The sequence below is a fragment of the Sarcophilus harrisii genome, chromosome 4, assembly GCF_902635505.1.
Source record: "Sarcophilus harrisii chromosome 4, mSarHar1.11, whole genome shotgun sequence".
Lineage (NCBI taxonomy): Eukaryota > Metazoa > Chordata > Mammalia > Dasyuromorphia > Dasyuridae > Sarcophilus > Sarcophilus harrisii.
Genome location: NC_045429.1, coordinates 22,578,157 through 22,592,851, shown reverse-complemented (window position 1 = coordinate 22,592,851; position 14,695 = coordinate 22,578,157). Strand labels below are relative to the sequence as shown.

The following is a 14,695-nucleotide window of genomic DNA, read 5'->3' as shown; positions in this document are numbered from 1 at the left end:
CATCTTCTGGCCCTGGCTTTCTCTTCCTTTATTTTTGCTTCTTTATTCTCTTGTATCTAATAGATCTTCCCTCATGTGAAAGTCTCCTGCCGGGTCATTCTCTTATCATTCTCCTACTTCCCCTTCCTCATTATCCACTCGCCTTCCCACCTCTCTCCTGTGATCATTAAAAAAAAAAAAAAAAGGACGTGGTTCTAAAAGCAAGCCTGTGTCGTCAGCGTTAAGAAACAGTGTGGCTGGTTAGCAAATGGTGCTAATGAGACCAGGGTCAGAGGGACAGTCCCCCCGTGGGCCTGCCAGCTCTGCTTTGTTCCAGAGCCACACGTGGCACCCTTAACTTGACCAACCTCCTCATAAGCAGGTTCCACTGGTCGTGAGTGATGGGAAATCCGCTTTGGGAGAAGTGCAGAATTAGAGCGGGTGGGAGCTGTATGGCCGGCCGGGCTAATGGGAGGGAAGGTCCCATCGAGGAGGAGGTGTCGGAGGAACAGGATTGTTAGCTGGAGGCTCAAAGCCTCTGCTTCAGTCTCCTCCTCTCCCTATGAGTATTTGTGGCCAGGTTCTGGGGGACAGAGGCCCTTTGGTCTTTTGGGGCCCAACAATGAATGGTTGCTGAATGACATTGAATTGAATGAGGACCTGCACCTCACCTAGCCGAGTCCTGCTGGGAGTGTGGGCACCTGCTCCTCTGGCCATTGGGCTTTCCCTCCTGCCCGTTTGGGTCTGATTGCTGTAAGCTCTCCCCAAGCCCAGGACTCACTGCCTGGATGTAGCAGAGGGCAACGTTGGGCCCTGCCGGTGCATCTGTGCCCTTGCGGCCTTGGCTGTGACTCTTGTTCTTGGCTCCTGGGCGGCCTCCCACGGGTCTGCTCCAAGCCAGACCAGCTTCTCCTTGGAAATCATGGCCCCGGTGCCCTTCTGGAGGGCTCCTCTGGACTTGCTGCCTTATGATCCTTGACTGACATTGGGATTAAAAAAGATGATCTTTGTTTCACAGAACTGCATTGATGAGGTCTTCAGTGTTGGGTATGGTCAGTGGAGGAATTGATTTCTGGGGCAAGCAGGCAGGCCAAAGGCTTGGAGAGAGATCAGTTTAGTTCCATGGTCCCACTCTCTGGGGCGGGTGGGGTGTGGTAGTCTGAAATCCAAGTTCTGTCAGACCCCTGAGACCACCCTCTGTAAGGGGTTCCAGCATTTTGCACTTGCTAGGCCTGTCAGAAATCCCAGTCATAAAAAAGGAGACATCCACCTAAAAAAAAAAAAAAAAGAAATCCCAGTCATGGCCCTGAGGTTAAATTCCTGGATAAAACCTACTTGTGAGCCTTCCCATGGCTGCAGCCTTCCAGCCACGGCACTCTGCCTTGTGATGTCCTTCCCCTTCCCCCACGCCACGGGGTATCTCCCCTAACCCCACCATTCTTCCCAGCCCCACCTCTCCTTACAGCTGACTAACTCTCTTGGGGGGCTAAGTCCCTTTTAGGATTTAACCTGCCAGCTAAGGGTATGTCCCAACCTCATGGGGGGCTCCCTTTCCACTGAATAATTATGAGTTCCACTGAGGAACTTGTCTGTCTTATGTTCTCCCACTCTTTCATATTTCCCATGTCTACCATAACCCTGCACTTTGTCTATAATCTCTTCCCTAAATAAATCTGCCTTTTGCCAAAGAGTGGCTATTGTGAACCCCAACTTTTGGAGCCTGCCATCATCGGGTGCCAAGGCCCACACCATTGGTCACATCACTAGAAGTATGAAACAGAGTAGCACAGTGGGAAAAGTGGAAGATTTGCAGTCAGGGGAGCCTGGGTTCAGATCCTTGATTGTGCCCCTCGGTGTCTCTGTGATCTTGGCCATGTCACCTGGTTTCATCTGTAACATGAGCAGGTTAATTTTAAATCTAAAATAAAATCTGTGATCCTAGCATCATTAAAAGAAAATTCCAATCCCCTAAGGCAATCTAACTCATTTTTCTCCTCCTCATATTTAATTTTTGGCCTGGCTTATCACCCATAGGCGGCCTTTGTCCAAGAGCCATAATGCTTCCCGATGGATAATTGCAGCTATGTACCATGATATGGACAGTAAGCATTCTTTGTCCCCCAACTTTAGCCTTGAATGAGTTTAGCCTTGAATCCAGCTAAACTCTTTTGGCTGGATTTGGTTAGATTTGGGTGGATCCAGATCCAGCTCTCTAGCTACTGCTCCACCTAACTACACTTGGCAAGGATGTCTAGAGGAGATCCGTGTTGGAGTTACATTTATGAGAATGTTGGCAGGAGAAAGGGGAAAGGCACCAGAAGTTGGGGGAAAGTTGAGATATTATTAATACTAAAAACATTAGGGACCAAGACAATGTTGGTAATTACTCGCCCCCATCCCTCCTCTCCTAACTACACAAAGTCTTTATGAGACTCTCCTTTCAAGAGTCACTAGACAAGAATCTGAGAGGATCATGTTGTAGGGAGCAAACAGGTTCTACCATGAGCACATCTTTGCCATTGCACAGTTGACTGAAGATAAAGACATGAAGAGATCCCATCATACTTTTGTTGATTTTGCAAAAGTATTTATTTGAAACCAAATACAGCCATGAAGGCTGCTTTTCAACAAGTAGTTTTGCACACATGACAATCGTCCGAAATGCCCTGGAAAGCAGACCAGAAACAGGTGACCCTCCGATCGCAAACGTTAAAACAATAAAACAGCTGATAGTTATATCCATCAAAGGTAGTTTGCCTTTTGGAGGGAGGGGCATCCTGATGGACAGAAGGTCTCATCGAATGGGGAGATGCTCCTGATGCTCCTATTTGTGGAGGACATTGTGCTAGTTGCACCAGGCTCCAAAACTTTTCAGTTCCTCCTGGGAAAAAGCCATAACTACTCAGAAGTATCTGGTCTGACTCTCCACACTGCAGAGACCAGATGGATGAAAGCTTGCTCTTGCCCATGCAATTAGATGAATAACCCATAGAGCTTGCCCATTAGTAAATGTATTTGTGGCAGATTGAACAAATTGGACAATGAGTCAGGCTAGAGATTAAACAGGAGAAAGAAAAGTGGGATTGGGGCAGCTAGGGGGTGCAGTGGGTAGAGCACCAGTTCTGAAGTCAGGAGGACCCGAGTTCAAATCCAGCCTTAGACACTTAACACTTCCTGGATGTGTGACCCTGGGCAAGTCACTTAACCCCAATTGCCTCAGCCAAAAAAAAAAAAAGAAAGAAAAGTGGGCTTGAAGTTTTCAGTAAAGGATTTACTAAACACTGATTGTGTGCCGGGCATTTGCTAAGTGCTGGGAAATTGCAAAGCCCTTTTAGAGATCCCAAATGAGGAAGATGGAAGTGTTGACATGCAGGGGGGGGGGGGGGGGGGGGGGGGGGGGGGGGGGGGGGGGGGGGGGGGGGGGGGGGGGGGGGGGGGGGGGGGGGGGGGGGGGGGGGGGGGGGGGGGGGGGGGGGGGGGGGGGGGGGGGGGGGGGGGGGGGGGGGGGGGGGGGGGGGGGGGGGGGGGGGGGGGGGGGGGGGGGGGGGGGGGGGGGGGGGGGGGGGGGGGGGGGGGGGGGGGGGGGGGGGGGGGGGGGAACGTTTTTATTATCTAGATTTTGTTGTTTACAAAGCACATCCTATTTTTTCTCATTCATTTATGTGATAAGTTTCCAGATGTTTCCTATAGACTTTTGGTTAGCTCTCGTTTAACACTGAATAGAGGTCAGGTCAGAGCCCGTCCGTGAGCTCCTGTCTCATGAGAGTCACATTTACACGTAACGCCAGCATGGGTGCACACCTGGCTCGCCTACTTGGCTCACTAGTCCCTGGGGCCAGAGGTCATGCCAGGATACTAAATGTTCGCCAGGACTTGAGCTCAGGCCTTTTGGTAGGTCACAGAGTTTCTTTCTGGTCCTCAATCCTGTGGTTATGAACTTCTGAAAAGGGATCCTGGGAGAAAGGGCTTTCTGGTGACTGCTGCTGCATGAGTGACAGGCCCAGTGATGTCCTTCCCCTGCCCTCTTATAATACTGGAACTGCTCTTGGCCATGTCAAAACAGGGGGGTTGAGGACAGTTGGGTCTGGCCCAGTCTGCATCATCCCCATCATCTCTGGGGATGGATCAGGATTTACTGTTAAGACCTAACGTGACTCACAGGCAAGGAGCGTGCTCCATAAGCCAGCTTTGGCAGACCATCCAGGGGCCATGCTGGCTTGTGCCGGGCAGGCTGTATCCAAGCCCTTGGTCTTCTCATGCCCCAGTCACGCCAGCTTCTGGAGGGGTTGGGAAGGGTCCCGGGCACTCATTGAGCGGCGCTTGGCATGTTGGGATCCAGCCCTGGGCTGGTAACAAATAGACCCAATGTTTTCAAAGCAGAGTGAGTTTTAGGACCAGAAGCTTCTTATTTGCATAAACTTGCAGAGCAGAATCTTCAACAACTCAGGTGTTCCTTGCAGTGGGAATACAGCTGATTTCTTCCATAAAATATTAACTAGTAAATCATGTTTATCTAAAAAAATTACATCACAGCGGTTTATTTTGGTGTACAAAATAGACTTCAGAACCCTGTTCTGCCTGAATATCTTCTAGGGGGCGAGGTGGGGGGTGCTCCCACCCTGAGGGCAGAACTGGAGGCAATGGGGAGACTGGGTTGTGGACAGAATGAAAAGTGGCTCTGCTTGTCCCCCACCCCCAAACTCCTCAGAACAAAACGGAGGGGGAAGTTTGTGTGAAGTCCCAGAAGGACTGCTGAGGTCAGGATCCATTGGCTCAGTCCAACAGATGGATGGATAGATAGATAGATCAATGAAAGAAAAAGGGAGAGGGAGGAAGGGCGCAGGGCACAGGAGGGGGCACAGAGAGACAGAAGAGAGAAAAAGGGAGGTAGGGAAGAAAGGAGGTGGGGAGAGAAAGACAGAGAGATGGAGGGACAGAGGGAGGGAGAAGATAGGAGGGGACAAAGACAGCGAGAAGGGGAAGAGAGGGATGTTCCTCCATGACGCCCCACCTCCTGACTCTGGTATTTTCACAGACTCTCCAGTATCTGGGATTCATCCCAGTCTTCTGACTTCCTCCAGATCCCATCCCAACCTCCCCCTTCCCCAATGTCTTCCCTCTATTGAGTTCAGGCTGAATACATGACACATCTCCTCATTAGATTATATATATTATAACATAGATATATAATTTCTGGAGGCTAAGTCCTAGCTTTGTTTGTTTGGTATCCCAGGACTTAGACAGGCAGTGGGATGGATGATAGAGCTTGCAGAAAAAAGCTTATTATGAGCCAGGCCTTGTGCTTAAGCAAGAAAGCCTATCCCTGCCCTCCAGAGGTTTACTTTCTAACAAAGGGAGGCAGCCGGCATCAGGTACTGGGAGGGAGGGAGGTTGAGAATCCTTGCAGCGGAGCGAGCCTGGAGGCTGCCCAGTCGGAAGAGAAGGCCGCACTGGGAAGTGACCAGATTCTGGCCTCTTGGCAGGTTACTCCTTTTCCTCAGTTTCCTCACCAGAAATGTAGCAGTAAAAGCCCAGTGGTATCTCCCACTCAGGCTTCTTGTGAGGAATCACTGCAAATTTGAGAACACACTAGAGATGTGATTGTTGTTAGGGTCAGAAATGGGGCCCTCCTGGAGGTCATTCAGCAAAGGCTGGCCGACCCCTTGGGGCTATTGGGGTGGGGACTCTGGGTCGGGGCCTAGTAGACTGAGTGAGCTCTGAGATTTTGGGGGGTCTATGTTCCCCAAGCCTCCCAGATCAACCCTGATGCATTTCACTTCACCCCCTCCCTCCCCCCAGGTCCTGTGGCTTAATGACACTGATATCCTGATTAGGATCCAGGGTGCTCTCCCGATTTCATCTTCTCCTTTGTAGCTTCCTGAGCTGCAGAGTAACAGGCCTCGGGACCAGTTACTTAGTTCAGGCAAGTTTCCTGTTATAATGGCAAATATTACCACCCAGCTGGGGTTGTGAATGAGGTCTCTGTCACATAGCACATGGCCTTGTTCCTTAATTGCCAGGGTGGAATTAATTTGCTCTTCCTGTTTCTCTTGTGACAGGAAGTAGATTTCCTTGAATTTAACTTGATTAATGAAGGCCTCTGAGCCCCCGAGCTCTAGTCTCTACTGCTTTTAATCCTTATGAAACGGAAGGTCCTCATTTGATAATTTTGCTATGTTTTTTTTAGATGGATCACCCACTGGTTGAAAATATTGAGCGTGAAGCTTTTCATCTCTGCTCCCGTCTCATTAATGGCCCGTATCGGCGGACAGTGAGAGCCCTGGTCTTTACATTAAAGCACCGAGCTGAAATCCGCGCTCAGGTCAAGAGCTGCTCGCTCCCGGTCAACACGCTGGTGCAGACTTACAAAAAATGACCTTCGTAGTCGTCCGGCCCCGGGGAGCGGCCCCGGGCCCACCGAACACTGGCCGCCTTCCCCTTTTCAAAGGCCTCTTTGAATTTGGGTGAGGGGGAGACCCAGCCGCCATCAGCCTTCTCCAAGTGTCGTTCCATTCAGAAGGAGGGCACGGGGAACAACAGGGGATGGGCCCCAGCATCATTATCCATAACAAGTGCCACTGTCTAAAAGCATCAATGGTGCGCCGGGGCCCTCGAAGCGCCATGTTTGTGATCACAAAAGTAGGCCAGGAGGCTGATGGGCTTATTGTGGGCTTGCCAAGGAGGCCTCTCAACTCCTTTCTGCCATTGGGCCGATAGTGCCTCTCCCTCGGCCCGCCACCCCGCAGGTAACTGAAACTCAATTACTGCCAGGGCTTGGTGACGGCCCCCAGCGTTTAGATAGCCCTGGCGTGCTCAGAACTCGCCCATCTGAATCCCCTTCACTGTACCCCGGGGATGAGCCCCCCTCTCCCCTGACGCACTTATCTGAATGTCTCAGCTCTCCCTCGAAGAGGCCCCCATGCTGGGCCCTCTAATGAACGTGTGGCCGTAAGCGGCCAAACCTCATGCTTTATTTGAATGCCCGGCTATTAGACTTCAGAGATGTTGAGGAGACGGATAATGAAATTTCTCTTTAAACAAGTTGGTTGAGAAAAAATCTATTTCAGCAAATGATGACTGGACTACAGGGCTCCTCGAGTGATTATGTAAATGCAATTTGCCTTTTTGAGGAGTATAACAATAAACCAGGTGTTTAAAAACACACAAACATTGACTTGTTTCTTGGAAAGCCCATTGGACCCGAAACATGTACCGGTGTCTCAGCTTCAGATTTGAATCTTTCTGTGCTGCTGATGCTTTTCAGGATGACCGTCCGAGGCATTACACACAGGAGTGCCACGCGTGCATAAATAGGGTCCCTGGGATGGTGCCCTTAGGCTGGGATTGGGTTGGGATTAGAGGAACTTTCCCAGGACCTCTTGCAACTTTTTCTTGTCCAGATTTAGCAAGGTTGAGGCCCCCTTCCCCAGAGGAGCTGCTTAATGACTGTTCTTCAAGCTACATCACGTGTGTTGCTTGTTGTGCCCCACCTTAGGAGGGCACCTCCCTAAGGGCAGGACCGACACCTTGGATGGGCAGTGCCCAGGTTCCCTTGCTGAGCCGCTTCGCTGCCCCCTCCTTTCAGATGGGAGGGTGCCGTCACTGTTTAAAAAGGGGGCCCAGACCTGTGCTCCCATTGGGCCAGGGAGCTCAAGAGAGGGCTTTTCTCTCACCCCTGTTACTTGGGTCTGAGAGAGCTGCCTGGATCTAGCCCCAGAAGGGAAGGGCTTTTCTGAAGGTCACCAGTCTATGTCAGAGGCAGGACCCAAACCCAGCTCTTCTCCTCTGGCCACTGTGCCGGACTGTTAGTAGCACACATTTATCTACAACCCGGGGGTTGTTATTATCCCCATTGTACAGATGAGGAAACTGAGGCAGTCGGCGGCTAAGCCGCCTAAGTCATCTTTTTTTACTTAGTCCCAGCCCTTTGGTCTGCAGCTTACAAGACTCCTAATCCTCATTTTAGTGATGAAGAGCCTGAGTTAGAGGCACAGTGACCCGTCCACCGTTAGCATCTGAGCCGGCATTGAGCTCCAGGTCTCCCCAGCTCCAGCCCTGTTGCTGCCGCCTGCGCCTTCTGCTTTCCAATTGTCTTTTGTGTCTTAACTTTAGCCCTTCCTGCTATAGTCTGTCGGCTTCCTCTTGGCTCCCGAGAAGGCTCGGGTCACTGCCCACGGACACACGTGCACGCACACACACGCTCGGAAGTGCATTATCAAGTGACCCTTTTGTGAAGAGACTGAAACCGGGGGGGAGAGAGCCCCTAGCGAAGGGTGACTCACAGCCCTCTGTTGATCATGGATCTGGGCCAATAATTGACTTTCCTTCTGGGTTGTCAATACCAAACAGCCACCATATGGTTGAGACGTTTCGGAAAGAGTCCCCGTGATAACATCTGTTGTGGAAGGCAGCCGGGCCAAATGGGTCGTGTGGAGTAGCATGGGTTGGGGGCTGTCCAGGCCTATCTCGCTGGAGACCACCCACGACCTTGGCTCAGAACTCCAAGAATCTAAGGAATTGGCTGTTTTATGTAAACCAGAAAATGATTGTGGGATTTGTACAGGGGCAGCTTGGAGCAATCGAGGCAGCAGATGGTGAAAAATCAGGAATGGTTATCGAGGGAGGGAATCCTTATTTCTAATAGAATCAAGAGGCCACAAGTAGTGGGAAGAGCACTGGGCCTGCACCCACCAGGGGATGTGGCCTTTATGCTCAGCTCTGTCCCGACTGGGTGATTCTGGCCAGTTTCTCCCTTGTAAAATGAGTATGTCTGCCTAGAGTCACAGAAGCGTGGCATCTTAGAAGGGACCCCGGAGGCTGCAGAGTTCAGCCCAGGGCCCAGTGGGCCCATGCCCATTAAAGCAAGCCAGATAAATGGCAGCCATTTTTGAGAGACTTAACCTCTAGTTGGAGAGGTCCCACCACATCCCACGGCAACTCAATCCACCTTGGTTATGGGTAGGAAGTGTCTCCTGACTTTTGAGTCTAAATTTCCCTTTTTTGAAACTTCTACCCATTTGTTGTGAGTTCCAGTCCTTGGGGTGAAACCGGACAAAGTTTGTCTGTTTCCCATGTTTCAGCCTTTCAGCTACTCGGGAACATCTCTCGTGAGCTCATGAGTCTTCTCCTTGTTACCTCTGTGCCCTGATCTTGAAGCCCTCCACCATCTTGGTCACATCATCATGCATCATGCATCACTGGATGCATCTGTCCTTTCTAGCCTTACCAATGACCTTATCACTGAATAACTAAAAGTGAGACCCACTAGAGACCTCAGTTTAAGGCCAGGGTCCCCCACTGCAGCCGGGGCCTTCTCCAGTCCTGACCCCTGAACGGCTCTGGAGGAGATAGCAAAGCTGGTGACCTTGCACAGCCCTCCCTCCCTCCAATCCAGTTCACTTGCATGTCATGGCTCCTGCTCTGATTATCGTGGTTGTCTTTGAGAATGACGGACAACCAACCACCTTCCTAAAGCGTGATGCTGCAAGCACAAGCCTCCAGATGCCGTCCGCCCGGGAAAAAGGACATTACAAAACACCCGGGTGACCTTGGGCCGGCCACTTAACCTTCAATTTCTCATTGCGCCACTCTCTCTTCCACGGGAAGAGGATGAGAGACTTTATTGAATATACATCATCATTCCCCTGATCTGGCAGGTTAATAATCCTGCAAGAAGGAAAATTAGGTTAATTTGTTCTGGCCTGTTCCCGATGTAACCACATATTGACAATTTCTTCTTCAAGATGTCACCTAACCATCTTTGCCTTTAGGTCCCACCTTCTGCGAGAAGCCTTTCCTTATCTCCCCTAATGCAGGTGCCTTTTTTCTGTTATTATATGTCTTTTTTCCTAGTCATTTGCATAGTCTCCCCCAATGGGCAGTGACTCCCGAGATTGGGGACTAGATTTTGCTTTTCATTCTATCCCTGGTACCTAGAGCGTTGCCCGGCACATAGTCAGTGCTTAACAAATGCTTGCTGATTTGACTTCAGATGATCTATTCTTTAGTTTCCCCTGAAATCAAGGGCAAGATTTTTGTTTTTTTTCCCAGGTTATTTTTACCTTCTTTCTAAATCTGATTTTTCTTGTGCAACAAGATAACTGTATAAATATGTATGCATATATTGTATTCAACATATACTTTAACATATTTAACATGTATGGGACTACTTGCCATCTAGAGGAAGGGGTGGAGGAAGGAGGGAAAAGTTGGAACCGAAGGTTTTGCAAGGGTCAATGCTGAAAAATTACCCATGCATATGTTTTGTCAATAAAAAGCTATAATAATAAAAAAAAAAATCAAGGACAAGTTCAGTGCTCTATTTTGAGCAATACATTCCCCCCCCTTTTTTTTTGAATCAGGACATTTCTTTAATCCTATATGGGTAACTTCCCGCAATCACACCTGCTGCTTGTTTGAGGATGTCATGCATTTGGGCCAGATGACTTCATTCCTCCCCATGGGCTCTCACCATCTCCTTTGTCTTGGGTTTCGGTTCCCGGGATGTCACTTTTGTTGGGTCAGTTCCAATTCAAAGGTCATACTCCTCCACAGAGAAATAGGCAAGATAAGGATTGAACGGCTCTGCCTTCTCATGTTGTCTGTTGTCACTGTCCCGTGCACCCCAAGCCACAGTCCTACCCCTGTTTTCCCCGATAGTTTTTTTCTTTAATACCCTTTCTGACTTAAATTATCCTTTCCAGCTTTAATTCATTCTGAGCATTAGCCATTACAACATTTTCCCCAGACTTCTTCATATATCCCATAATGTCAGTCCTGTCTTGGGTCTTCCAGAAGCTAGAGTGGCCCAGTGGATAGAGCGCCATACCTGCAATCAGGGAGATCTAAATTCAAATCCAGTGTCCGACACTTAATAGCTGTGACCTCAGTTTCCTCATCTATAAAAATGGGGGTAATAATAACCTTTATCTCCTAAGGTGGTTATGAAGATCAAGGGAGGTAATTGGGAAAGCACTTTGCAAACCTTCAAGTGATACATAAATCTGAACTGGTCGGCGAGTTCACTCGGCATCCATAACGATTCCTTCACAAACTCCTGTTTTGTCCCCATCGAATTTATTTTCTCACCTCTATAACTAGCGGTGACAGCTCTTGATGTCCTTCCTTCATTGTGTCGTTCTCTTTGGTACTGGCTTGATGGGGGTGACCGGACCGGGCCAACCTCTAGCCCACGGGTGATTGGAGCCCGACAGAGCAGGCTAGAGACAGGAGCATCAGGAAGCAAATGAAAGTGTAGTTTCAAAGTGAGGGAAATGCTTGCCAGCAAGGACACGGGTGCCGGGGCCCACCCCTAGTGAGGGACCCCCCTTTAGTGCAGGCCGGTCCCAACACTTACTCAGGCAGCTAGGCGGTGGCTCTGGCAACAAGGAGGCAACTCTGAACTCAGAGAAATTTTGGTCAAAGGAGCATCAGGAACAGGCTGGAAGAAATTAACCCGACTTCCTTTCTCACAGGATTATTAACATACCCGATCGGGAAATGATGATGTGTGTTCGGTAAAGTCTCTTATACTTTTCTCTGAATCAAATTTTTGTCAAAGCAGTACAACAAGTATGTGTTTTTGCCAGAGCCCAAGATCACCCAGAGGGTGAGCGCAGAGGATGGTTGTTAAGTAAAACTCAGGGCCTGAGCTCTGGAAAACAAAGCGTCTCCTAATATCGTGACAATGGATGTGACTAAGCAATTTGCTCTATCCCCTGTTCTTTTTACCTTAAGCCTTTTTTGATCAGACAACTCTGGAATACATTTGCCAGCCTTTGTTAGATGCACCCCATCCTTGTCTATGCGTTTGTGTCTGCTTATTTTAAGCCATCGTCCAGAGATCCAAATCTCATTCCCTGATGGCATCTTCCCTTCCCAAATCAGTTTTTTTTCCTTGCATCCCTTATCTTCAATAAGAGAAAAAAAATAACCTGTACCACTAGATTTCATAACCTTTAGCCATACTTAGTTTTTAGTTTTCTGGTTCCTTTCAGACTATCAGGCGAACCAGTGAAACTCAATGGGACTCATTTATGTTTACGGATTATCTCTTGGGTATGTGACCCAGGAAGGCAACAGATCACTTCCTTGCTGATGTCAGGGTGATAAAATGCTCTCTTGGTTCCTAACAGGGTGTCACAAACCACCCCGATTCTTCTTCCAATCCCACTGATCACGTCGAAGGCTTTACGGGATCCTCCTCTGGAGAACAAACACATGCTTCCTCCTCAAAGGACCCTGCTGTCTTCTCTTTAGGAAGATCCTCAGATCTGTTTTTTAGGTCCGAGGATACAGCTGTTCTTTCCTTTCACCCCCTCCTCTATGAGACATTTCTCCTGCCCTCCAATTTCCCAGGTCACTTTGCCTCTGCCATATCAGACCCCTTTTCCCCAATGAAATCCCCACGAGTTCAAATCCAGCTTCAGACACTTCCCCACTAGGTGTCCCTGGACAGACCATTTCACTTCCTGATACCTCCGTTGCTTTATTTGTAAAATGGGGATGATAATGACATCTATCTCCCGGGACTGTTGTGGGAACCAAATGAGATAAAGTGTGTTAAATACTTTACAAATCTTAAAACATTGTATTTTTATTAGTGTGAAATATTCAGGAAACATTAATTCCTTTAATTAAATATTGTTCTTATCTTACAGGGCCCTCTCGTTCCCTATTCCCCCCAAATTGAAAGTATCATATCCACCACCACTATTTCCCGTGAAAGTATCTTTCAATTGTAGTATGTACGTATCTGTGTATATTTGAATGCATATATACCTGTGTGTGTTTATCCTAGGTATCAGACTATTTGATGTTGCCTGTTTCATTCACATGTGAGCTCCTTGGGAGTGGGGACTGGTCAATATTTGTCTATTTATCCCCGGTGCTTAGCACAGTGCCTGGCACCTAACCCAATGACAATAACTGCCTTCCAGGGTCTGTAATGAGTAAATAAATGCTGATTGGCTGACTGCCTGAGACAGCGCCCGTGGCAGCTATTGGGCAGTGCCAGGCTGTGCTGTTTCCCCTGAAAATGTAAGCTGCTTGAGGGTGGGAGCCATCGGATTTGTACCTTGGTTTATAGCATCTGGCACCTAGGAGACAATAAATGCTTGTTGACTGGTGTGTCCTACCTGGTTTTCGGGAAGGCCTTTAAAGTCCTGAGGGACAGCTTTAGGGCCCAGATGCAGAGAGAGCGTTTGGAATATGAGCTGGAGTTGGCTGGATCTGGGACTTGGTCGAATGCCCAGACCTGAAGTGAGGCAGTGTCACAGGGTTCTGCCCTGGAGCCCGTTCTGCTCAATGTTTCTACAGTGACTCGAATGTCACAGATGTCCTCGATGACACAGAAGCCGGAGCCCAAATCCTAAAGTTGTGGGCTGGAAGTTGATTGTAGAGCTCCCAAGCACGTGGAATTGAGAACTCCACTCTCGGTAGAAAACAGGAAGATGAAGCACTCCCCTTTCCGCTTTCCTTTCTTCCTTGGCTTATTCTGGCTTCCTGGAGAAGAGAGCCAAGCTCCGGAGAAGCCCAGGAGGGGGGACTTCTGTCGAGAGCTCGGAAGCCTCAAGTATGTCGGAGACAAATGGCTCTTTGGCCGAGATCCTTCAGGGGTGGCGGTTAGGACGGGAAACGATTGCCAAGATGGGCTCTGGAGATTTGGAAAGCGAGATGCCTGTTATTTGCGGCTCTTTCCCTCTTGATGCGTGGGGGGAATGGCTGCCTTTCAGGGCATCCGGGGAAGGAGAGGCCCACCCGCTGGAAGACGCTTTTGATGGCAAGAATGGCTTTCAGCTGCGGTCTGGCTTCAGGGATGGGGATCGGAAGCCCCTAAATCTTTATCTTGCCGAAAACCTCGGCCTCTGCTGCCTTACTTGTTCAGAATAAAGCTGCTTTTCACGGGGCCCTTGGACACTTGAGAAATGGTACCATGGATAGAGCTCTGGACATGGAGTCCAGTTTCAGGTCAAAAGACCCGAGTTCATATCCTGTCTCGGATTACTTAATAACTGTGTGATTTCCTCATTTGTAAAATGGGGAAAATAATAACACACGGGGCTGCCGTAAGGGTCAAATGAGACCACATTATGTACAGTGATTTATAAACCTTAAAATACTATATAAATACTAGTAGCTATAATTACGAACAAAATAAAAACTCCCATTTGGCAATTTTATCAAACGTTTTCTTCAGAAAGATAGGTAGTACCAGCCGCACGACAGTGAGAAGGTTCCCATAAAGAGACAAAATCGAATTTGAACCCAAATTCCAGAATTCTCTCCCTCCGAAATGAATTTTTATTTTTTTACTAGAAAGGCTCTAATGACAGTGTATAGTGCCCTGGAGTTTTACAAAGTGCTTTTCTCCCAACCTCTCTCAAAGGGAGTATGTCTTATTATCCTTCCAGGGCAGACTGGGATGGGGAAGGGAATTGGTTACTCTGTAAGTCAATGAAAGAGCTGGAGCTGGCATCCAGATCCCTCGGCTCCCAAGAGGCTCTTTGCCCTACAGCTTATCGTTTCATAGTTCAGGAGACAGAGGCCCAGAGGTGTCTAAAACCACACAGGTCATTCTTTCTTGTGTTCTTTAGACAGCAGGTCTCCTAAGATCTGGCTAAGAACCAAGGAACTCTATTTTCTGGGTAGATTAGCTATTTAAGCATCAAACACACACACACACACACACACACACACACACACACACACACACACA

At 48.8% G+C, this 14,695-nt stretch overlaps 1 protein-coding gene across 2 annotated transcripts in view; it reads left to right on the top strand.

Annotated features, from left to right (window-relative positions):
* TCEANC2 (transcription elongation factor A N-terminal and central domain containing 2) overlaps window positions 1-7,166 on the top strand; it is a 28,611-nt gene extending 21,445 nt beyond the window's left edge. For both annotated transcript variants that reach the window (XM_031969074.1, XM_023503868.2), the window contains exon 5: window positions 6,167-7,166. In XM_031969074.1, the coding sequence (XP_031824934.1) occupies window positions 6,167-6,355 (189 nt within the window). In that variant the 3' untranslated portion in view covers window positions 6,356-7,166. The remainder of the gene's footprint in view (window positions 1-6,166) is intronic.
* The last annotated feature ends 7,529 nt before the right edge of the window (window positions 7,167-14,695 follow it).